This window comes from Hyperolius riggenbachi, chromosome 1, assembly GCF_040937935.1.
Source record: "Hyperolius riggenbachi isolate aHypRig1 chromosome 1, aHypRig1.pri, whole genome shotgun sequence".
NCBI classification, from domain to species: Eukaryota; Metazoa; Chordata; class Amphibia; order Anura; family Hyperoliidae; genus Hyperolius; species Hyperolius riggenbachi.
The window spans coordinates 649240290-649263719 of NC_090646.1; the positions used below are offsets into that span (position 1 = coordinate 649240290).

At 45.7% G+C, this 23430-nt stretch overlaps 2 protein-coding genes and 1 long non-coding RNA gene across 10 annotated transcripts in view; 2 read left to right on the forward strand and 1 right to left on the reverse strand.

Moving 5' to 3' along the window:
• Positions 1–18537, forward strand: part of SKOR2 (SKI family transcriptional corepressor 2) — a 60587-nt gene extending 42050 nt beyond the window's left edge. The window contains exons 7-9 of the mRNA XM_068251413.1: positions 11794–11861; positions 17755–17820; positions 17939–18537. Of these exons, the coding sequence (XP_068107514.1) occupies positions 11794–11861; positions 17755–17817 (131 nt within the window). The 3' untranslated portion in view covers positions 17818–17820; positions 17939–18537. The remainder of the gene's footprint in view (positions 1–11793; positions 11862–17754; positions 17821–17938) is intronic.
• The window catches only part of ST8SIA5 (ST8 alpha-N-acetyl-neuraminide alpha-2,8-sialyltransferase 5), a 989793-nt gene that overhangs the window by 454877 nt on the left and 511486 nt on the right, over positions 1–23430 (forward strand). The window lies entirely within an intron of this gene.
• The window catches only part of LOC137531529 (uncharacterized), a 296668-nt gene that overhangs the window by 228116 nt on the left and 45122 nt on the right, over positions 1–23430 (reverse strand). For 6 of the 8 annotated variants that reach the window (XR_011023667.1, XR_011023660.1, XR_011023664.1 and 3 more), the window contains exons 3-4: positions 17803–17886; positions 8405–8485 (exon numbers count right to left, since the gene is read on the reverse strand). This is a non-coding gene — a long non-coding RNA (uncharacterized lncRNA). The remainder of the gene's footprint in view (positions 1–8404; positions 8486–17802; positions 17887–23430) is intronic. The other 2 variants (XR_011023669.1, XR_011023668.1) reach the window with 2 other exon arrangements.

A 23430-nucleotide genomic window follows, 5' to 3' on the forward strand; every position in this document is an offset into this window, starting at 1 on the left:
TCCCAGCATTAGAGGGAGGGTAAAGGTTAGACATTAGGTAGGAGGGTTTGGTTTGGGTTTGAGGGGGAGGGTTAATCATTAGGTAGTGGAATTCATTTTAGGCATTTGGGAAGGGAGGGGAGGTTGGGTTAGGGTAAGGCATTAGGTGGGAGAGTGTGGTTTGGGCACTTGGGGGGTTTAGGGTTAGGCATTCGGTAATGGAGTTAATTTTAGGCTCTTAGAGGGGAGAGTAGGCATTAGGTGGGGGTTGTTTTAGGCTCTTAGAGGGAGGGTTTAGGGTTAGGCATTAGAGGGAGGGATTTTTCTATGAACTCGGGGGGGGGGGGGGGGTGTTAGGCATTACATGGGGTGTTTCATTTTAGACACTGGGATGGGAGGATTTAAGTGAGAATGGCGGCCGGGTAGTGCATAGTAAAATATCGGTAATGAAAATTACCAGGCGTTGCCGTAACACATAGCATAAGGAACTTGGAGAAGGACCAAGTTCTCAGAACATCTCCAAAATGGAAGTTCTTGTGAAGTGCTCCTGGTATACCGTGGTTAATAACTACCAAAAGAGGTTAAAGAAGGGATCACCAGCAGACCACGGTGGCGTAGTGGAGAGCACTCTCACCTTGAGCACTGGATCCCTGGTTCAAATACCAGCCAGAGCACACAGTTTATATATTCTCTCCTTGTCTGCGTGGGTTTCCTCCGGGCACTCCGGTTTCCTCCCACATCCCAAAAACATACAAATAAGTGAATTGGTTTCCCCCTAAATTGGGCCTAGACTACAATGGACATATGACCATGGTGGGGATAAGATTGTGAGCCCATCTGAGGGACAGTTAGTGGCAAGTCTATATACTTTGAAAAGCGTTGCAGAAGATGTCAGAGCTTTATAAATACTAAATAATAATAAACCAACGACAAGGTCATAGGCGACCAAGGCTCAGTGATGGTGATGCAAAATGTGAGTGAAGGCTAGCCTGTCTGATTTCAAAAAAAGCAATTTTATTTATAAAGTTATATTCAGTAAAGTCCGTTTTATACTTGTTCAACTTCAGGGGAAAAAATTGGGCGCCAGGCTAGTGACTTGGAGTCTCTGCTTGGCCCTCGCTTGGATTCAAAATTGCTGAGTTTCAGCTAGGAACTAAGAAATTCGGAATTCCACAGAAGCTCATCCTACCTGATGGCTATCTTCCTATTAACTTGTTATACTCTCCCATGTACCAGAAGTCAGACTGTCACCAGTGCTGACTTATTACAAAGAAACTTTGCTGAATGGTAGTAGTGGGGGGGGGGGGGGGGTGAAGAATTGAATACAATGCAAAGTGAGAAGTTAAAAAGAAATAGAAAAAAAACATTAAAAAAAAAAAGATTGAATCTTGCTGTGTCATTTGTTCATGTTGTTTGATCCGCCATGAGCCTGCGGGCCATAATCTTTACTACTGTCAGAAATGAAAAAAAAAAAAAAAAAACAGGCAGCACCAACTGACATTATCTACAACCACACCCCCTAAAAATGCGATAGGCTAAAAAGGTTAAATTTTTTTTATAAATATAGTCACAGAGCAGTGATGAATTAAGGTGTAATGGGTCCCTGCGCAAGGTAGTAGATTCAGGGCCCACTTGTGGTCCTTTTGGTAAGCTGGAGTGGAGAGAGGTTAAAGAAGGTGGTAGGTGGGGCCCTTGACACCCACTAGGTCCCAATCACCTGCCTAGGTTGCCTGGTGGATAATCCTGCTCTGGCACAGAGTGAGATACTGCTTGCTTGGCGGATGGCAACCGCCGTTATTCCCCACAATGCCTCAAGGTTCACAGATAGGAATCTGTCAGGGCCATGTCAATGACATCACACTGTGGGAGGGGTTTCACCACAAAATCAGCCACACAGAGAAAAGGTAAAGATATCTCATGGGAAAGACGGTAAAAAGATCGCCATTAGCCGCACATAAAGAGTTAAGCTCATTGTAAACCTGTTTAAGTTCTCTGAACTCCATCCCCATCAGGCTGTATATCTTATTTATAAGCCCATCCCAGGAGTGCTTTCCCAGAGCTTCCTCATTTGAAAAAAGTTGGATCGTCTTGTCGTTTCCTGTTTTTTTCGTCTTTACTCCCAGCGAGCTTGGTTAAGATCTGATGGAGAATGGCTGTTTAATGTGCGCGCAGCAGCCGGCCGGCTCTTAGCGGCCCTCTTGGCTCCATTACAGCCAGGCTCTTGTGCGTGAGCCCTGACATTTACTGCGCGCTCCAGCCGGGGAGCCCAGCCACTCAGCTCTTCAATTATTCCTTAGTGTTGAATGCCTCTTAATTCTTGCTGGAGCATTTGCTTCTGCTTGTTGTCCATTTGTCATTTCTCTGGTGAGTACTGCGGAATTGCTTCCGAGTTTCTTAAAGAGGAACTTTAAAGGGAACCTAAACTGAGAGGGATATGGATGTTTCCTTTTAAACAATACCAGTTACTTGGCAGTCCTGCTGATCTCTTTGGCTGCACACACCTAAAACAAGCATGCAGCTAATCCACTCTGACGTCAGTCAGAGCACCTGATCTGCATGCTTGTTCAGGGGCTGTGGCTAGAAGTATTAGAGACGCAGGATCAGCAGGGGAGTCGGGCAACTGGTATTATTTTAAAAGGGAAAATCCATATCCTTCTCAGTTTAGGTTCCCTTTAAAGTGGACCTGACCTCTTGCACAGGACAGAAGGAAAACACAGAGAAATGCACTCTGTATGTATTTAGAGAGTTTAGCCTGTCTAATCCCCCCTGATTTGTGACTGATCACAACAAGTGTAATTTGATCTCCCAGCTGGCTGCCTGGGCAGAGCAGCAGAGCAGCTAATTTGTAGATGCTATGTCTGCTTCCATGAAAGAAGGAAGTAGGCAAATTGCAGATTTATTGCAGGATTTGTGTTATCTGTAACGAATAAATGTTTTTCTTTAAAGGTTATTGTTGTTGCATATCTTTTAGAGCAGAGAGGAAGTTCTGAGTTCAGGTCCACTGTAACCCAGGACTGAACATTCCAATCAGTAGCTGATTTTCCCACGATTTTCCCTTTCCCACGAGAAATCACAACCTTTTCCTGAATGGATCATCAGGGGGCTCTGTGTAGCTGATATTGTGGTGAAACCCCTCCCACAGTGTGATGTCATGACCAAGGTCCTGACAGTTTCCTGTCTGTGAACCTCCTTGCCTTGTGGGAAATAACAGCTTTTTCCAACTGCCAAGCAAGCAGCATCTCCCTGTGTGCATAGAGCTCTCAGTAACGAACATTCCGTACAGATCACCTGACAGGAATAAAGATGTCACCACCAGTGATACATCTCTCAGATTGTAAATCAGGGAGAGGAAAGATTTTACAATGGGCAAACACGGACTACATAATCTATAAATTAATATAAAAAATCAGCAATTTTATTCATTATGTTGTTTTCCCTGCAGTTCCTCTTTAACCAGTTTAGGACTGTAGGCTTACACCCCCCTAGTGACCGGGCTATTTTTTACAATTCAGGCCACTGCAGTTTTAAGGGTTCGCTGCAGGGCCGTACAACTCCACACAAGTGATTCCCCTCTCCCTCCTTTTCTGGAGAAAGCTCTGTTGGTGGGCTCTGATAGTTGCTGCAGGCAGTGGTTTTTTATTCTTTTTAATTTATTTCTGTTTTTGGTTTTTATAAAAATGTATGTTTTTAATGAAATTTTTTCCCAGCCCTCCCTCCACCTGCCAATCACCGCAATCAGCTGTCATAGGCCTCAGCCTATGAGAGCCGATCGCTCCAGACCCTCTGTAGGGAATAGCCGAGTGACAGGCCTGTCTCCAGTACAGCGCTGCTGTAGATCGCAGCGCTGTACAATGTAAAAAGATGGCGTTTTTGCTGTCTAACAGTCCCCTAGCAGCAATCGACGCTGGGAGACTGATGACGGAGCGGAGCTCAGGGCATCTGCGTGCGATCCCCAGCAAAACACGCCCCCAGGACCAGTAAAAAGTAAAGTACACGCCCCCAGGACTAGTACGCCAGTAAAAAGTTCTACTAAACAGTGGCAGAGCGACAGAGCCACAGGCACAGTGCTGGGACAAAATTCTCCATTTCCAGAGGTGCGAAAGTGCCCCACCCGAATGGTGCTTGCCCCGTTATAGGTAGTAGATGTACATCCAGTATTAAGTAGGTTCCCCCCTCCCTCAGCGGCCCAGAAGCTTGTGCCTATTGGGCCTCTGCCTTGGCCACACATGGGCACCAGTGCAAATTTTACCCGTGACTACCTCCCTCAAGCACAACAATAAATAATGAGGGCACCCTGCAAAACTTTGATGAGGCCCCCTAATGGTCCCAACCTTTCATTGGTGACCCTCACGGCCTGGAGGCCCGTCTCACAAGGGTCATAAAACAAGTGTGGCCATCGGGATCTTCACACCCATCACAAGTGTAGCCACAGAAACACCCGATCTGAAGGATGGAGCCCTTTATCAGAGGGAGTGAAGTAGTAGTTGGGGGCCCTTACAGCTCTGGGCCCTCCTGCGGTCGCAGGGACTGCTCCCCTGTAGTTACGCCCCTGAACAGTACATAAACTGCACTGATGCATGTAATATGGTGGCCTCCATATCTCTCTCACTTCAGGTATCCTTTAAAGCAGTAGGATCAGCCATACTATGCCAGGGGAAAAACACACATATATAAGTAGATAAATACTTGCTCTTCTTACATAACACATGTATTGTACTGTCCACGTTTTGATTTCAGTGAATGTTATATAGTAAATTAAGAGAATTCTGTTCCTGGTGGGGGCCATGTCTTTTGCCCACAGTTTAGGCTAAATCCTGATGTCATTTCTGCCCTTTACTAATTTCGTGTCTCCTCCAATCGCTGAGTCGCCTCAGCCTTGCTTGTAAACACAAGTGAGCAGGGGATCGTGTTTCAGATAAGCAGCTGGCAGGGAAATAAAGGGAAGAGGAGGAATACAATATAGATAAAAAGAACCCCCAGCATGCAACTGTTTGGCACTAACTACTAAAGGGCCAGTGCTCCTAAGGTATGTGATAACTCCAAATCATAACAGCAGAAAAAGTTTTGAAAGTTTTGAATGCAGGATTAGCACCTTTGTCACTTAATACACTCAGACCAGTTGCTGTTGCAATTTGATTTTTATGGTGACAATCCCGCTTTAAAGAAAAAAGAATGTTGGAGTCAGTGGCGTAACTAGAAATGATGGGTCCCATAGCAAAATTTTCATGGGGCCCTCAGAACTAGGCACTCTTGAACAATGCTACCTGCCCCGCCCTTCTGGATATGAGTTAAATGGGTAAATTACATTCCCATGCAATGTACACTGCATATAGTCCTTGGGCTAAGAGACTGTCAAAGGGTGGAGAAACAAAAATAGTGAACACATAAAATACAACCTGGGCCCCCTCTGCTCCTGGGCCCCATAGCAGTTGATGTGACTGCTATGGCTATTGCTACGCCCATGGTTGGAGTCCTTGATACAGTAGATACTTTTTTTTTTTAAGAGGAACTGTCGCTAATATCTTAAAATTTAAAACATATACAGATAAGAAGTATGTTTCTTCCTGAGTAAAATGAGCCATAAATGACTTCTCTCCTATGTTGCCGTCACTTACAGTAGGTAGTAGAAATCTGACATTACTGACAGGTTTTGGGCTAGTTCATCTATCCATGGGGGATTCTCAGCATGGCCTTTATTCTTTATGAAAAAGATTTATAAAATATGCTGGCCAGCCTCCCTGCTCACCGTACACTTTTTTTGCCAGTTGCACGGAGCAACTGCCATTCACTAACTGCATTTTGAAAATAAAGAAATCCTTGTGAACCCCCGATGAGGAGATGGGCTAGTCCAAAACCTGTCGGTTCTGTCAGATTTCTACAACCTACTGTAAGTGACAGCAACATAGGAGAAAAGTAATATATGGCTCATTTTACTCTGGGAGAAACGTACTTCTTACTTGTATATATATATATACATATATTTTAAATGTTAAGACTTTTGCGACAGAGGTCCTTTAAGCAAGCGGTGTACAAACTACCCCTGTTATGCAGTGATTTCGGTGGCAGTAGTGCTGCAGTATTTGCAGCAGTATCCCAAGCAAAGGCAAGGAGGAAACAGTATACAGACTTAATCACTCATATAATCACTCATATAATACACTGGCATTCGTTTTTTCTAATCAGACAAAGCTGTATTAGGGCCCGTTTCCACTAGAGCGAATCCGCATGCGTTGTCTGCATGCGGATTCGCATAACTAATACAAGTGGATGAGACTGTTTCCACTTGTCAGTTTTTTGGTGCGTTTTTCTGTGCAGGATTTTTCTGCACGGTAGGGCCTGCAGAATTCGCCTGCGTGTGGAATGCAGGCGATTCGCAGGCAATGTATTTAATAGGGGAAAACGCACATGCGTTTTTTGCCGCGATTTCGCGTGCGAAATCGCACTAAAACGAATGTACATTGAGCCAGGCAGTGACATGGTTAAAATCGCTGATAGCCTGCCTGTGCGAAATCGCGGCAAAAATCGCATGCGGAATCGCATCTGCATGCGATTTTGTCAGCGGTGGAATCCCAGCGATTCGCACCGCACTAGTGGAAACGGGCCCTTAACCTCCTTAGCGGTATGCCGGACACTGTGTCGGGCATACCGCCGGCTGTCCCCAGGAGTCCCCCAGTGTAATTTTTAGAGATTGTATAGCTGTAATAGCTTCAGCTAGCACTAGGCTAGCTAGTAGTGGTGGCCGGCATCCCCCCGATTACTTTTGATCCCCCCGATCGCCCGATAAATACATTACCCCCCCTGCATCCAGCGATCGCGCAGCCTCCCTGCACATCTCCGGTCCTCTCTATGGGGAGGATCGGGTCTGTGCATGACGTCGCCGACGTCATGTTCGATCCTCCCCATAGAAAAGTGCGGAGCTGTCCGGGGAGGCTGCGCGATCGCTGGATCAAGGGGGGGTAATGTATTTATCGGGCGATCGGGGGGATCAAAAGTAATCGGGGGGATGCCGGCCACCACTACTAGCTAGCCTAGTGCTAGCTGAAGCTATTACAGCTATACAATCTCTTAAAATTATACTGGGGGACTCTTGGCTGCAAACCCTCCTGAGCAGCGTAACATTCAGGAGCTTAAAGGTCAACTGAAGTGAGAGGTATATGGAGGCTGCCATATTTGTTTCCTCTTAAAGGGACACTGTATGGGGGTCGGGGGAAAATGAGTTGAAGTTACCCGGGGCTTCTAATGGTCCCCCGCAGACGTCCTGTGCCCGCGCAGCCACTCCCCAATGCTCCGGCCCCGCCTCTGGTTCACTTCTGGAATTTCAGACTTTAAAGTCTGAAAACCACTGCGCCTGTGTTGCCGTGTCCTCGCTCCCACTGATGGCACCAGGAGCATACTGCGCAGGCCCAGTATGGTCTGTGCCTGCGTTGTGCGCTCCTGGTGACATCAGGGGAAGTGAGGACACGGCAACGCAGGCGCATTGGTTTTCAGACTTTAAAGTCTGAAATTCTAGAAGTGAACCAGAGGCGGGTCCGGAGCATCGGTGAGTGGCTGCACGGGCACAGGATGTCTGCGGGGGACCATTAGAAGCCCCGGGTAACTTCAACTCATTTTCCCCCGACCCCCTACAGTGTCCCTTTAAGCAATACCAGTGGCCTGGCTATCCTGCTGATCCTCTGCCTCTAATACTTTTAGCCATAGACCCTGAACAAGCATGCAGCAGATCAGGTGTTTCTGACATTATTGTCAGATCGGACAAGACTAGCTGCATGCTTATTTCTGGTGATATTCAGACAGTTCAGCAGCCAATTAGACCAACAGGGCTGCCAGTTGTCCTTTAAGCTGTATAGGTTGCCCTCGGCAACGGCTCCCCCAGAAGTCATTGCAGCTGTATTGATACATCTGCCCTTGTGTCTGCCCAGTGTTCTCTGTTCAGCGTTCTCTGTTCAGCGCTCTCTGTTCTCTGTTCAGCGTTCTCTGTTCAGCGTTCTCTGTTCTCTGTTCAGCGTTCACTATCTTCCTGCACAGACAGGTAATATCTCCGCTTGCTGCTTCTAGTATCACTCTTCTCCATCCTGGGAAAATCCCGCTATTTCCAGCATCAGTCTCAGCTTACTGGAGCTTTTCTTACAGTAAAGCCAGGCTCTGCAGTAAGACATAATATAATATCGGACTACAAGGGTCTTATTCTCTGACGCGCTGGAGCTAGAAGCAGAGACACAACCAGCGGGGCACTGAGGTCTTAAAGCGGAATGAAACCCAGCATTTCTTCTTTGCTCTAATAAATTATTTACAGCATATTCTATACAACCAGCATTTTTTTTTACTAGAACAGGATTCAAAGGGTAACACACAGGACTTGCAAGTTCAGTGCAGAGAAATCTGGATGCATCCGAAGTGTAGATAATGTAATCTTGTGTTTACTTACTTGTATCAAGTGAGGAATGTGACGCATTCTCTTACTGTGCAGAAGATCCTGGACACAGACAAACACTCAAAGCATTTCTGCCTGCAATACATAATGAATAAAACCAGTTATGAATAAAGTGCAGAGTCAGCTCTCAAAGGAAAAAACTGTGCGTTTGGGAATTTGTAATTTCTAAATGAATAATAATACTTATGCACAAATGCAAATATGATAACCGTATGACATATAAAAAGTAGGAAAACATCTTTTTATTGAATATTATGTCAGGGTTTTATACCGCTTTAAAGTTCAACTAACCCAACACTAGGGATGGTCAGTGAGATGCAAATAACTTTGAGTTGATGCGGCGTTATGCAAATTTTGTATGCAAATTTATGAAGCTTGAAAATGAACCAATCAAATCCTGTTGAGGTAAAATTTAATTGGTCCATTTTCTAACTGCAGAAATTTGCATACAACATTTGCACAATCCTGCATCATCTCGAAATTACTTGTATCTCATTGACCGTCCCTACCCAACACTAAAGTTGCTAAATTCTGAAAGAGTATATTTTTTTAGCGTAAATTATAAGTATTCCTTTTGACAATACAGTATATTTTCTAATTGAAAACAGTGCCTGCCTGTAGCTGTGACCCTATCCACATACAGAGGCACGACCCCCTGCTCTTGCTGGCTTCCTGTTCAGAAAGTGAGGTCTTGAAATCCCACTTCCTGCGTGGAGACTAACACAAGCTCCGCCCATTTCTTCTCCATAAAACGGACTATGGAGGAGGTACAGCTAAAGAAAGAAACAAGCAAATTCTTTAAATGTTCCGCTCGTGTTACTGCTTCTGTTCAGGGCCGGATTTGTACTCTTTACCGCCCAAGGCCACTGTCACCAGCCGCCCCCCTTCAATATAGGTAGCAAGATGACCCCTCCCCTGTCCCTCCAGTATAGGTAGCCTAATGACCCCCTCCCCCAGTATAGGTAGCCAGATGACCCCTCCCGCTTCAGTATATCCCTCCCCCCTTCAGTATACGTAGTTAGCTCGCCTTCACACCGTAGCAGCCATCCGTGTCACTCATTTCTCCGCTCATCTCCAGTGCAGAAGCTTCCTCTTCCTTTCCGTCTCCAATGCTGCCCAAGTTCATAGCCACCGGCCACAATGCAAATGTGCACAGAGAGCAAGGTGGCTGCTGCACAGGCGGCTAGCAGCAGAGTACCACGGTCAGGCACTTGCCTGATCTCCCTGCATTGCAGCATTTGCAACCTTGCAAATCCTGCACCAGTTTAGCCTGCTGCTTTGGTGCCTTTGCTCCTGTGGTGCCCTAGGCAATGGCCTAGGTGGCCTTGGCCTAAATCCGGCCCTGCTTCTGTTGCTGCCCTTTGCAACCAAGTTCAGTCAGGTTTTCTCCTGTAATGCTGGGCAATGTAGTACTCTCTGCAGTACCATTGTGGCTATCTTCCATCAAGCAGCTTGAATGGCTGTGTACCCATCCTCGTTGGGTTACACATGCCTGGAGGCAGGCTGTCGTTGAAAAGAACTGTGCATGTGACAAGGCCAGACCTCCCATGAAGCCACCTGAATCACAAGATTTAGGGGGTGGCGCCAGTGATCATATAAATAGCAGAGCGCCCAGCTGAAACATTATTTCCTTACCTGGTCCACTGCCAGGTCCTCTCCTCTTCTGCGCTGAGGCCTATCACCATTCAGAAGTGTCCCTCCGCAGACTTCCCGGTGCATGTTACCAGACATCGGGAGCCTATGGAGAGACACTTCACAATGGTGGTAGGTTATAGTGCAGATAAGAAGAGGACTGCTGCAACCACTGCTATATAAAGGGGAAAAGGAAGGGGGGAGACAGAGGAGGAACCCAGGAACCCTTTAGCCCAAGCCACCTCTTTACTTAAAGGGGAACTGAAGTGAGAAAAATAGGAGGCTGCCATATTTATTTCCGATTAAGCAATACCAGTTGCCTGGCAGCCCTGCTGATCTATTTGACTGCAAAAGTGTCTGAATAACACCAGAAACAAGCATGCAGCTAATTTTGTCAATTATGTCAGAAACTGCTGATCTGCTGCATGTTTGTTCAGGGTCTATGGCTAAAAGTATCAGAGGCAGAGGATCAGCAAGACAGCCAGGCAATGTGCATTGTTAAAAAGGAAATACATATGTCTCCATAGCCCTCTTGCTTCAGCTGCCCTTTAAGGGAGAGGGTGGCACAGCATCTTGCCGAACGTCTACAGGGGGGGAGAGAGAGAGGGGGGCGGGCACCATTAACCCATAGCACATTTTAAATTTGGTGGAGGGGGGGGGGGGCAGCACAACATCTAGTAGAACTTCAGTGGGGGAAGGCAGGCGGGCCTCTTTAACCCACAGCACCACTTCTACTTGGGGGGGGGGGGGGGGGGGGCAGCATCCAGGCAGACTTCAGGAGGGTGAATTTACTAGTTGCACTTCTCGGGGGGGGGGGGGGGGGGGGTTGGATTGCCCAAGTTTCAGGCGGCAAATAGTTTAGAACCAGCCCTAAACTAAAATGCACTGTAGAGGTCCTGACTGAGCACACTATTAGGCCTCTTTCATAGTGGGACGTTGCGTTTGATGCAATGTTAAGGTCGCATAACGTGCCGTTTTAGTCACACAGTGATGGAACGAAAACGGCGCATGCGTTACATTTAAAAAAAAAAAGAAAATTACTGAGCATGTGCAACACACATAACGCAGCAAATGTATTGCTAAACGCACAGCATGCAGCACTCTAAATATTGCTACATTACACACAACGCAACGTGAGCACTGTGAATGTCGCACAGACATTGTATTGCTGTGCGTTAGTCTGCGTTATAACATTTTCTAACGTGCGACTTTAACGTTGCACTGTGAGAGAGGCCTAAGGGGCTTAATCAGGTGCTCTCAGTTAAAACTGAAAGAAAACTGATTTTCAAAGTAATGCTCATGTTTTCCTATGGCACAGTTCCCACTTAACGCGTTTTAACTGAAAGCTTTTTCACAATGCACTGCTATGGAAAAAACGCATACCAATGTGTACTAATGCACACTAACGCGTGCCAACTGATAAAAGGGCCCTTAGGGAGTTACAGAAAGAAGCCATATCCTAAAACCACCCACAAGTATTGCACAACCTATGCTGTAGACTCCGCCCCTAGGAGGTGCCAATCTGAGTGACAAAAATATCTTTCTTCGATCCTGGTTTGTATCAATTTAATTGTGCAGCAGAATGAAATATTAATATTAATAATAATGAGAAAATGTACAAAACACTGATCTGTTGCTGTCATCAGTACTTTTTCTGTTTCTTTGATGTCAGAGTTTCCATACTATCAATAAAGTTATACTGCTGTGTTTATTGCATCTCCCTTATAGGCCTGTTTATATTCCTCCTACAGATAACTTTCACGACCAGATGAAGCGGGAATTGGCATACAGAGAAGAAATGGTCCAGCAGTTACAAATTGTAAGTCGTATATAAGTAGTAGACAGACATCTTTCCCATAGATTGCTCTGCCATCATTTCTGAAATCCAGTTCTGGGTTGACGGAAAGGGCAAGAACGGTTTACAAGGCACAAACAGTGTATTTTTTTTAGCATATTTGTTTTACATACAGTATTGCAGGGCCAGGTTTAGCACCAGGCACCTTAGGCACGTGCCTAGAGGTGCCAGTATGGCGAGAGGTATCTTTCACGGGTGTTCAAAAATCACATAACAAACAGATGACTCATCTCTGTATCTCCCAGATGGGGGCCAAGAGAGTCATTAATTATTATTATTTTTTAGTATTTAGATACCTCCTACATCTTCTGCAGCGCTGTACGGAGTATGTTGTGTTGTTACTTATCTGTCCCTCAGAGGAGCTCACAATCGATTCCTTACCATAGTCATATGTCTATATCGTAGTCTAGGGCCAACTTAGGGGGTAGCCAATTAACTTATCTGGGATGTGGGAGGAAACTGGAGTGCCCAGAGGAAGCCCACATAGACACAGTGAGAACATACAAACTCCATGCATATAGTGCCCTGGCTGGGATTTGAACAGGGGACCCAGTGCTGCAAGGTGAGAGAGCTAACCACTACGCCACCATGCTAAATACAGGGGTATATGAATGTTGAGAAACATTGACCTAACCTAACCTCCTGCAGTCAGTTGGGCTCCCCCTGCTTTTTAATAGTAGGATGATTGGGGGGGGGGGGGGGGGGGGTCGGTTCAGTACTTCATCCCTTCTTCACTATCAGACACTGAGCGTATAGATTGCTTCTCCCGCGTCTGACAGGAATACAGATGAGGGAAATGATCTGTGGGTAGAGTGGGTATCTCGCAATAAAATAAAATTTCAGACAAACCTAATTACTTTGAGATTTACCAGGGCACAGAGCAAGCCGAGGCCTCAGAACATCTCTACCTGCTTAAATTACCTTCCACAACTGACAGCCCCTGACAAAGCATGTAGTTCCAGCTTGGTCCACTAGGGGGAAGCTTGGAATTGAATGCCAGAGAAAAGAAAAATTGCATTGACGTTAGAAAGATAAAACAGAGAGATACAGTTTTGCTAGAGGAAGGGACACTGCAGTACTTTTTTAACCTCTTTCCGCCCGCGTCACGCCGATGGGCGTGGCCGCGGTGGCAGCCCCAGGACCGCCTAACGCCAATTGGCGTAAAGTCCTGGGGCCAGCTAATGCAGGAGATCGCGCGCACGCTGCGCCCGCATCTCCTGCTTGGGGGGCGGAGCTTCGCCCCGCCTTCAGTCTCCGAGTGGCTATTGCCGCTCGGGAGACTGTTAGACGGCGTGATCGCCGTCTATTTCTATGTACAGCGCTGCGATCGTCAGCAGCGCTGTACTGGGGACATCCGTGTCACACGGCTGTCCCCCTGGGCGACAAGAGAGCGATCGGCTCTCATAGGCAGAAGCCTATGACAGCCGATCGCTGCAATTGGCTGGCTGTGGGGAGAAGGGGGGGAGGGAGGGGAGATAATTAAAGAAACAGGGGATTTAAAAAAAAAAAACGAACATAAATATTTATAAAAAAAATAAATAAACATGGCGGGAGCGACCAGACCCCACCAACAGAGAGCTCTGTTGGTGGGGAGAAAAGGGGGGGGATCACTTGTGTGCTATATTGTGCGGCCCTGCAGCTTGGCCGTAAAGCTGCAGTGGCCAATTTTACAAACAATGGCCTGGTCACTTGGGGGGTTTAGCCCTGCAGTCCTCAAGAGGTTAAAGTGAATGGGAACCCATATATAAATAAAAAAGTCAGATACTCACCTAAGGAGAGGGAGGCTCTGGGTCCCTTACAGCTTTCCCTCTCCTCTCCCGGTCCCGGTTTTTGCGCTGGCTCCCCCGTAGCGGTATTCGACCGTTTCGGTCAAATACCGCTGTTTCCCCGCTAAAGGGATGCTTCGGAAATGCTTCGGGAGCCCGAGTGCTCCCAAAGACGGGCCGCTGTACACTGCGCACGCATGCGCGCCCTCTATGACGTACTCGCGTGTGTGCCGCCTGTCTTTGTGAGGACTCGGCTCCCGAAGACTTCCGAAGTCCCCACGCCAGGGGATGTGAACGGGGAGCCAGCGCAGCACTGAGGGCACCGGGAGAGGTGAGTATCTGACTTTTTTATTTAATTATGGATTCCCATTAGCTTTAAAGGACACCTGAACTGAGAGATTTACTTAGGCTATTTATCTCCTTTACCAGTTGCCTGGCAGTCCTGCCAATCTTTCCTGCATCACTGGAGTCTGAATCCCACACCTGAATGAAGCATGTGGCACAGTCAGAAACCTCTGATCTGCATGTTTGATTGGGGTCTGTGGCTTAAAGGAAACCTAAAGCCAGTGAAAAAAAGCCAGTTTAACTTGCCTGGGACTTCTACCAGCCCCCTGCAGCCGCCCTGTGCGCATGCACTAAAATAACGATCCTCTGGGCCCCCCACAGCGAGCCAGTTTTGTTTTTGGCGACTCAGCCAGTGACCATCGACTGGTTGAGTACCGGGCACAGGGCGGCTGCAGGGGGCTGGTAGAAGCCCCGGGTATGTTAAACTGGCTTTTTTTCACTGGCTCTAGGTTCACTTCAACAGGACAGCCAGGCAATGTGCATTGTTTATAAGGAAATAAATACATCATCCTTCATAACCCTCTCACATCAGGTGTGCTTTAATCATATTTTCTATAATTCTCAATTTTGGCAATTTACAATTTTACATGAAACAAATTCTTTCAACTATGTAGAGCATACATGTCAAACTCTGGCCCGCGGGCCAAATCTGGCCCTCAGAGCCATTAAATTTGGCCCTCTAGTGGTTTCCCCACTTTACATTATGTTTGGCCCATTCTAGACCACCAGGGAAGCTATATTGGAGGTGAAGCCCTAGAACACCAGGGAAGCCATATGGGGGAAGTAGGGGAAAGCACTAAACTGTATAGGGGAGGGTGGTCGCCTCTAGACACCGGGGAACTGTATAGGGGAGGGAGGACCACTAGATACCAGGGAACTGTATAGGAGTAGGAGGGGGGCCATTAGACACCTGTGAAATATAAAAGACAGGAAGGTGGCCAGTAGACATTGAGGTTGGCCCGCGACTTGGTCCTAGTGTACAATTTCGGCCCACTTTGTATTTGAGTTTGACACCCCTGATGTAGGGGATGAGCTCCTGACACTGTTAGATAAGTGTAAAGGAGGGGTGGGGGTTGGAAGAACTGTTATTTCTTACTGCAGCTCTCTGCTGTGCGCCCTCCCCATTTCTCCAGGCAGCTGGAAGAAAGTAAGTCAAAATCGACTTCTTCCCGTCACCCACCCCCCCTCCTCAGGTTTCTGTGATATTCATACAAGCTTAGCAACAGAACTGGCCTTCAGCAATATGATCCTGTGGCGCCACCTAGTGTCCTTCCAGTTCTACTTGAAATAAGAGCTGGTGAATTTAAATATTTTTAGCTGTGGGTGAAATCAGTGCAGAAAAAAAATTGTGGAATTTTCCATATTCTGACATTTTCACTTGTATAATTGTTATTACATTTCATGCATTGCTATAAAGGTTTTCTGAGGTTTTTAGTGGAGACGCTTGGGTGAAATTCGCCCATTTTTTACAGTGCCCATCATGCCGCCAGAATGTAGCTACTTTTTCACCATTTCACTTTTCTGTGCTAGAAACGCACACGGCAGGTTTTCTGCCTTTAATTGCATCAAGCCCTTTGTCTCCAGGGATGTAAAGAGGAGCTGTAACCAAGGACTGAACTTCATCCCAATCAGCAGCTGATACCGCCTTTCTCAAGAGAAATCTTTTCCTTTTCTCAAACGGATCATCAGGGGGGGTCTGTATGGCTGAAATTGTGGTGAAACTCCTCCCACAGTGTGATGTCATGACCTAGGTCCTAACAGTTTCCTGTCTGTGAGCCTTGTTGCATTGTGGGAAATATCAGCTGTTTCGAGCTGTCAAGCAACTAATATCTCCCTTTGTGCATCTGTACTGTACATCTATAAAAAAAAACAAAAAAACTTTTAGCCTATCATATTGTTAGGTGTGAGGTTTTTTTCTTGTCTGCCAGTAGTAAAGATGATGACCTGCAGGCTGATTGTTAACCAAACAATATGAAGAAATTACATGGCGGATATCAATCATTTCTTGATCTCTCTTCTATTTTTTACGTTTCCACTTTGCAAAGTATTGGTTTCTTTTTTTCTCCTATTTGCTAAAGTTCCTCTTTAAAGCCTCTCACCAGCTTAAATTATTTTATTAAAGGGGCACTACAGCGAAAAACTGTAAAATTTAAAATATGTGCAAACATAGACAAATAAGAAGTACGTTTTTTCCAGAGTAAAATGAGCCATACATTACTTTTCTCCTATGTTGCTGTCACTTACAGTAGGTAGTAGAAATCTGACAGAAGTGACAGGTTTTGGACTAGTCCATCTCTTTATAGGGGATTCTCAGGGATTTATTTATTTTCAAAAGCACTTAGTGAATGGCAGTTGCTCTGTCCAACTGCCAAAAAACTGTGTAGGGAGCAGGGAAGCTAACCAGCATCATTGTTTAAATCCTTTTTAGGGAATATCTTTATAAAGAATAAAAGCCTTGCGGAGAATCCCCTATTAAGGGATGGACTAGTCCAAAACCTGTCACTTATGTCAGATTTCTACTGCCTACTGTAAGTGACAGCAACATAGGAGAAAAGTAATTTATGGCTCATTTTACTCTGGAAAAAATGTACTTCTTATTAGTATATGTTTGCACATTAAATTTTACAGTTTTTCGCTGTAGTGCCCCTTTAAACTTACTCCTCCCTCCCCCCTATTTTGCTAAGCTATGATTTAGGGATTAAAAATATCCTAAATTACTTTTATTTAGATACAAAACAGCCCTCCACCAGATGATGATTTCTGGACAGGGCTTAAGGCTGATACACACAGGGCACCGTTGTTGCTGTTGCTAGCACACAGGAGACGTGTACGCAACAGCTCAGCGACAGCTCCGCCTGAGCGACAGCTGTCTACACGTCTCTGCCCAACAGGCAGAGACACGGCGGAAGCTGTCGCTGAAAGTTTCGTCCTCCCGCCGGAAGCTCCCTTCTGGCTGTGGGTAGCTGTCGCTAGTCCGCACATATACACGCAGTACGCGTGGCGGACTAGCGACGGTTGCTGCGACAGCTGTTGCCGGCAATTGGCCAAGACAATCGCCTGGCGACAGCTCTGAGTAGCGACAGTTCGGGGTGCGCGCCTCATACACATGGAGGACCTGTCGCCGCAACATGCGCGTGCCACCTGTTTGTGGCGACAGTTCTGCCCCATGTGTATGGGCCTTTAGGCTCGGTTCCCATGTGCAACCGTCCCCTCCAATTGATTTACTTTTCCGAAGTCTTGTAAAAGTAATACCTTTTAATGGCTAACTGATAAAGTTAAATAATGCAAGCTTTCTGGGATTATAAGCTTGCATTATTTAACTTTATCAGTTAGCCATTAAAAGGTATTACTTTTACAAGACTTTGGTTTTTCTACCTACATATATTGTTTGGCTAACACGGTACAGAAACATTTTTACTACTATCATTTACTTTTCCGGAACTTCAATCCTTGGTTACAGTACTCTTTAAACCGCCTTCTGAAGGGGGAGGTATGGCCACGTTCCTGTTCAACACCCTTCCCTTTCAGAACATTCATGAAAGAAGGGCGTGGCCAGAATGCCACTCAACCTCTCTCCCTAATGAAGGGGCAGCATAATCAGCTGGAGGCGGAGCTTCACAGCACAGGTCTTGTAGTCTGCAAATAAGAGCCAAGCCAGAATATGCAAAAAAAAAAAAATGTCAAAAGATCAATTTTAATTGCTACAAGATAATGCATTAACTCTATACTTTGTATTTGTGTTACAGATCCCGTATGCAGCCAGTTTGATGAGGAAAGAAAAAGTCGGAACCCACCTGAGTAAAAGTTAAAAAGTAAGTAGTTGCCGTGTGTTGTGAGCGAGGTTATCCGAGCATGCCTCCTGAATACCACCAACTTTTCTGTAATATATTATAATTATATATTATAACAATATAATTCTTTCACTTCTAGACATTGCTTCATCAAATACAACAAGGTTTTGTAACATAACCCAACCCTGCAAACTGTATAAAGACTGAACACCAGGAGCTCTGGTGGAACAACTGGCTTTCCAAGAACCTCGGACCTCAAATGATCTAAGAGACAACTCATCCATAGCAGCTTATTACTAGACGACATTAAAAAAACATGTTTGTGTTGAACTACCAAAGTACAAAAGACCCAAGAACATGCACTAAACTTCTAAAGGACTTCTGATGGACATGAACGTTGAATGTGACGACTGGCCCAGTTTGTGTAGAACTATGACTCAAAGTGGACATCCTCTCCTGGATATTAGGAGTTGGGAGGAGGTATCTAATGACGCTTCGGCACTCAGTGTTGGTTGAGAAGCTGTGGGCCAAGTCTGAGAGCTGGTCTAGCTGGCCTAGTTCTCTGAAACTGGACAATGCCCGATGCTGGTCTCCTCTGTTTGTTTTCTTCTGCCTGCCGTATGGGTTAGACTGTACCCTTCTGGACATATTTTACAGTTTAATATTAAGTGTAATTAAGAATATAATCTCTGTTCTCAAAGTATTTATCTCCGTTCTTGTAGTTTCTTTAATATTATGTGGATAAGAATCTATAATAAAAGCTAATCAAGTGCAATTGGGGTTTCCATCAGCTTATGTTCATGGCCAATTTACAGTCCAAATCCACGCAAATATTTCCCTAGCGTCTGTGTAGGTAATCAACCCCGGCCATGGACCCCCTGAGAGTAGCGATTGTATTTGCTAAGCACAAGCGCTTTGTGCACTGTTTCTGGCTGGGTTTTGCGGCATGATTTGCAAAGCATGTGCATGAGCTGTAACTCCGACTGTATATTGTGCTCTCAATAAAGTTTTACCTACATGCCGGGTCTGTGTGCCCCGACTTACGGAGCGCTGCACCGCCCACTTGCACAAAAATTACTTGCTTCTGTGCAAGGGGGCTGGGATACCTGCACACAAGGAAATGGAAAGACCCAGAAGGTAGATAAAACTTTATTCAAACTAGTATCACAGCACACAAAAAATAGCTTCAAAATTGCTTTTCAACAGCGATTCAAAAACAATTTTGCAGCGCTCCTATACCTTACATTGGAGCACAACCGCTCCAAAAAATGCAAAAATGCACAATCACTCCTGTGGGCTCCCCTTCATGCACTTTCATTGGCAAAGCGCTTTTTGGAATCGCCTGTGATTGTCGACCATCCAAAAACACTGCCAACAGCGTTCAAGTGGGCTCCCGACCTCAGACCTTGTCATTGTTAAGTATAGGTGAATATCAATGTAAATTCTTGGTTAGGAGCTCTCCCCTCCTTGCATCACTTGTACCTAACAGTAAGAAGCTTACCCTCAACCCCCCCCCCCCCCCCAAAGCCCCTTCATTAATACATAGTTTTCTCGAAGCTTCAGCAATGATGTCAGCAGGGACTTCTGCCAATGTCTTGTTGGAAAGGGCATTTGTCTTACCATACCAGGAGGTCAGTCTCCTTCTGGGAATGGTTGTGGCATACACGCCACTCCCATGTTGCCTTAGCTGCTATTGGAGATGGAAACAGGGCTGTTTCGGCCACTAACCACACCCTCCAGGTCTGGAAAAATAGTGGTGGTGTAGTTATGAAGCAGCGAGGGGTGCAGCACTGTGGGTCACAGCAGGGAAGAGGGAAGGGGGGAGGGGGGGGGGGGGGGTCTGAGATGTGGCTTAGGGCATAACTCCCAAATCTTCCTTTTTTTGGAGGGACAGTCAGATCTTTCTTTCTTCCTCATCATGTGTCCCTCTTTCAGGACTGATGGACAGATCTGTGGAAATATATGGATTTTTTCTATGAAAAATCTGTTAAACTTACTCTAAACTTTATTCCCATCATTTAAATTGATATATTTCTCATTTTGAAACATTAAAATGAAGGAAAACTTCTGATGATAGAAAGGACCAGTGTGGGTTGAATGATAAAACGACATCTTTTGCTTTTGAATTCTTTAAAGAGAACCCGAGGTGGGTTTGAAGAATATTATCTGCATACAGAGGCTGGATCTGCCTATACAGCCCAGCCTCTGTTGCTATCCCAAACCCCCCTAAGGTCCCCCTGCACTCTGCAATACCTCATAAATCACAGCCACGCTGCTGACAAACAGCTTGTCAGAGCTGGCTGTGTTTATCTCTGTAGTGTCAGTCTGCTGCTCTCCCCGCCTCCTGCAGAACTCCAGTCCCCACCTGCATCCCTTCCCTCCCTGCTGATTGGAGGGAAAGGATGGGGGCAGGGACCGGAGCAATGCAGGAGGCGGGGGAGCAGCTGAGACTGACACTACAGATGTAAACACAGCCTCACAGCACGGCTGTGATTTATGAGGGATTGCAGAGTGCAGGGGGACCTTAGTGGTGTTTGGGATAGCAACAGAGGCTGGGCTGTATAGGCAGATCCAGCCTGTGTATGCAGATAACATTCTTTAAACACACCTCGGGTTCTCTTTAAGATGTGCATGACGAGGGGTGTGGTGGGGGTGTGGTTAGGGTGTGGCAGAGCGAGTCTTAAAGTTCCCCTCTTTCTTATTTCAAAATGTTGGGAGGTGTGGCTTGGTGTTGCTGGAGGAGTCATGATTGGTCTGCCACCCAGTCTCCCACCCATTCCCATAAGTGGGAGGTTTGGCCAAGAGATGGATATGGTGCTTGGACTGCCAGAAGACAGCCCAACTGCAATCAGGAGCAAGACAGTCTGCTCAGGGTTCGGGGAGTTCATGTAGCCTCTTCAGCTGAGGTCCCCCATAATAGAAAATCAAGGAGGTATTGGGATGTAGAGGCCCAAATTAAAGGGTTTAAATTTCATCTCTGAAGTGTGCACAGCAGCCATGTAAGGGTGATGTAAAATCTAGTTCATTTAGCTCTCAGCAAAAAAGAAACAATTTGCTTTTGACGTTTTCTGCACTGGATTGTTTGCTCATCTAGATTAAAAAAAAAGTGTTTTGGCTTCTATTTACTTTTCAGGAGAGCTGTGGCTGCATTGAGTGATTTGCTTACATGATGCTCTGGGAGTCTATTTACCCTTACCATGAAAAAAAACCTTAAAAATAAACATATGCTTTATGTAGATATGTTTATCATCATGGCCCTGATTCACATAAAGCTGGTAAAATTGATATGCGCACACAGCGCCCGTCAGTTTTATTGGCGTTTATGCAAGAAACGTAACGTGCATTGTGCGAATTGCACAACTTCCATCATGTACACAATGCACATGATTTCATGATTTCAGTGTAATGTAAGTTGCACAAGCAATGTGCGCCTTGAGTTCATAAAACGAGTTTCGCTATTACGTTGCCTTCCTTGGGTAGCCACTTGTAAAATGGACGTGTGCTGTGCTCACTCATCAATAATTTTACTGGCCCCATGTTGTATGTCAATTCAGGTATGCTCTGTGGGATTATACTCCCAAAACATTTCAGTAACTACTCTTAGGCACTGAAAAGAACATTATAAAGCATTCCAAAACATTCCTTGTGTGTAAAAACTTGTATTTTCACTACAGAGAGCAGTAAAGGCTTGCTCACCTCTAGCTAATCGGCAAACATAATTATTGCCGCGCAGGAGACACTCTCTGCCTGTGTCTTTACTCTGCTCTTCTCCTTTTCTGCTGAAGTGATTAAGCTGTTGCCAGGGTAATGTGTCCATTCAGCAGAGGGAGTGGGAGCAGAATCAAGACACAGGCAGAGAGAGTCTCCTGGCTGACGATGATTACATTTGCAAATTAGTCAAAGATGGGAAAGCCAGTACTACTCTCTGTTTCGCTATTACGTTGCCTTCCTTGGGTAGCCACTTGTAAAATGGACGTGTGCTGTGCTCACTCATCAATAATTTTACTGGCCCCATGTTGTATGTCAATTCAGGTATGCTCTGTGGGATTATACTCCCAAAACATTTCAGTAACTACTCTTAGGCACTGAAAAGAACATTATAAAGCATTCCAAAACATTCCTTGTGTGTAAAAACTTGTATTTTCACTACAGAGAGCAGTAAAGGCTTGCTCACCTCTAGCTAATCGGCAAACATAATTATTGCCGCGCAGGAGACACTCTCTGCCTGTGTCTTTACTCTGCTCTTCTCCTTTTCTGCTGAAGTGATTAAGCTGTTGCCAGGGTAATGTGTCCATTCAGCAGAGGGAGTGGGAGCAGAATCAAGACACAGGCAGAGAGAGTCTCCTGGCTGACGATGATTACATTTGCAAATTAGTCAAAGATGGGAAAGCCAGTACTACTCTCTGCAGTGGGAAAAAACACATTTTTATACTTGAACTTGAAGTCACTTTTTTATTTTTAAAACAGGATTTGTAACTTCATTTAATGCAAAAATTAACGTTACGAATTATCAATATGTGCCACTGTCGAGTGCGGTAGCTTCTGAGCTCCCCAGCTTTAGTACTTAGTAAGTTCATTAATCCATCCACAGTATGTGTACACAATGAGCTGTAGTGAGTGGGCTGTGGAGTCGGTACAAAAATCTTCCGACTCCAACTCCTCAGTTTATGAAACCACCGACTCCAACTCCGGGTGCCCAAAATGGCTCCGACTCCTTAGTCTAATACTTACCAGGGCTGTGGATTTTGTACAAACTCCCGACTCAGACTCCTCAGTTTATGAAATCACAGACTCTGACTCCAACTCTGACTCCGGGTGCCCAAACTTGCTCCGACTCCTCGACTCCAACTCCGACTCCACAGCCCTGTGACTACTACTATGTTCTACAATGGCTTTATTATGTATTGATTTCAAATATGTGTACAGCACTTACATGTTACAGAGCACATTAAACAATCCTAGTCGCTGGCTGTTCCTCATCGGAGCGCCCAGTCTGCTGTCTCTGCCATGGGCGAAGTCCAGTTTTAAGGGGAAGCTAATTAAGGGAGTCTCGCTGCTTGTTACCTGTTCCGGTTCACGGGAGGTGGGAGAAAGCATTGTTCTGGAAGGGACTGATTTTTTTCCTTTCTTTCTTCTGAGCTAAATATATTTACAGTTCAATACTCAGTACAGGTTCCACTCAAATTCATATGTAATAGCAATAAGGTCCCACAAACTCCACAACATGAAGTCCTTTTCTTCCTCTGCAAATGTTTCAGACCCCTTTCACACTGGGATGTTTTCATTGCATTGCATTACCTTTTTTACCGCAGGTTGATTTAGAAGTGTGAAACCAGCCTCTAGATCCCTCTGCTTGTATATCACAGTATACCTCCATCACACCCAATCAGAATCCACTCACCTGATGCAATGACCACCAGGGTCTCGTAGTGCATTGAGGATATTGCCAGGTCATCCTGATCTCCAAGATCAGATACAATCCACTTCCTATTCCACCTTCAATATCCCACTCATGGCCAATAGACCACAAAACAAAAAGAAGACAGGGCACTCAGGAGCTGTGTGCAGCAACAAGCTGTATTGAAGAAGACAGATACACTACATGTTTCGAGCGGAGCCCTTCCTCAGGTG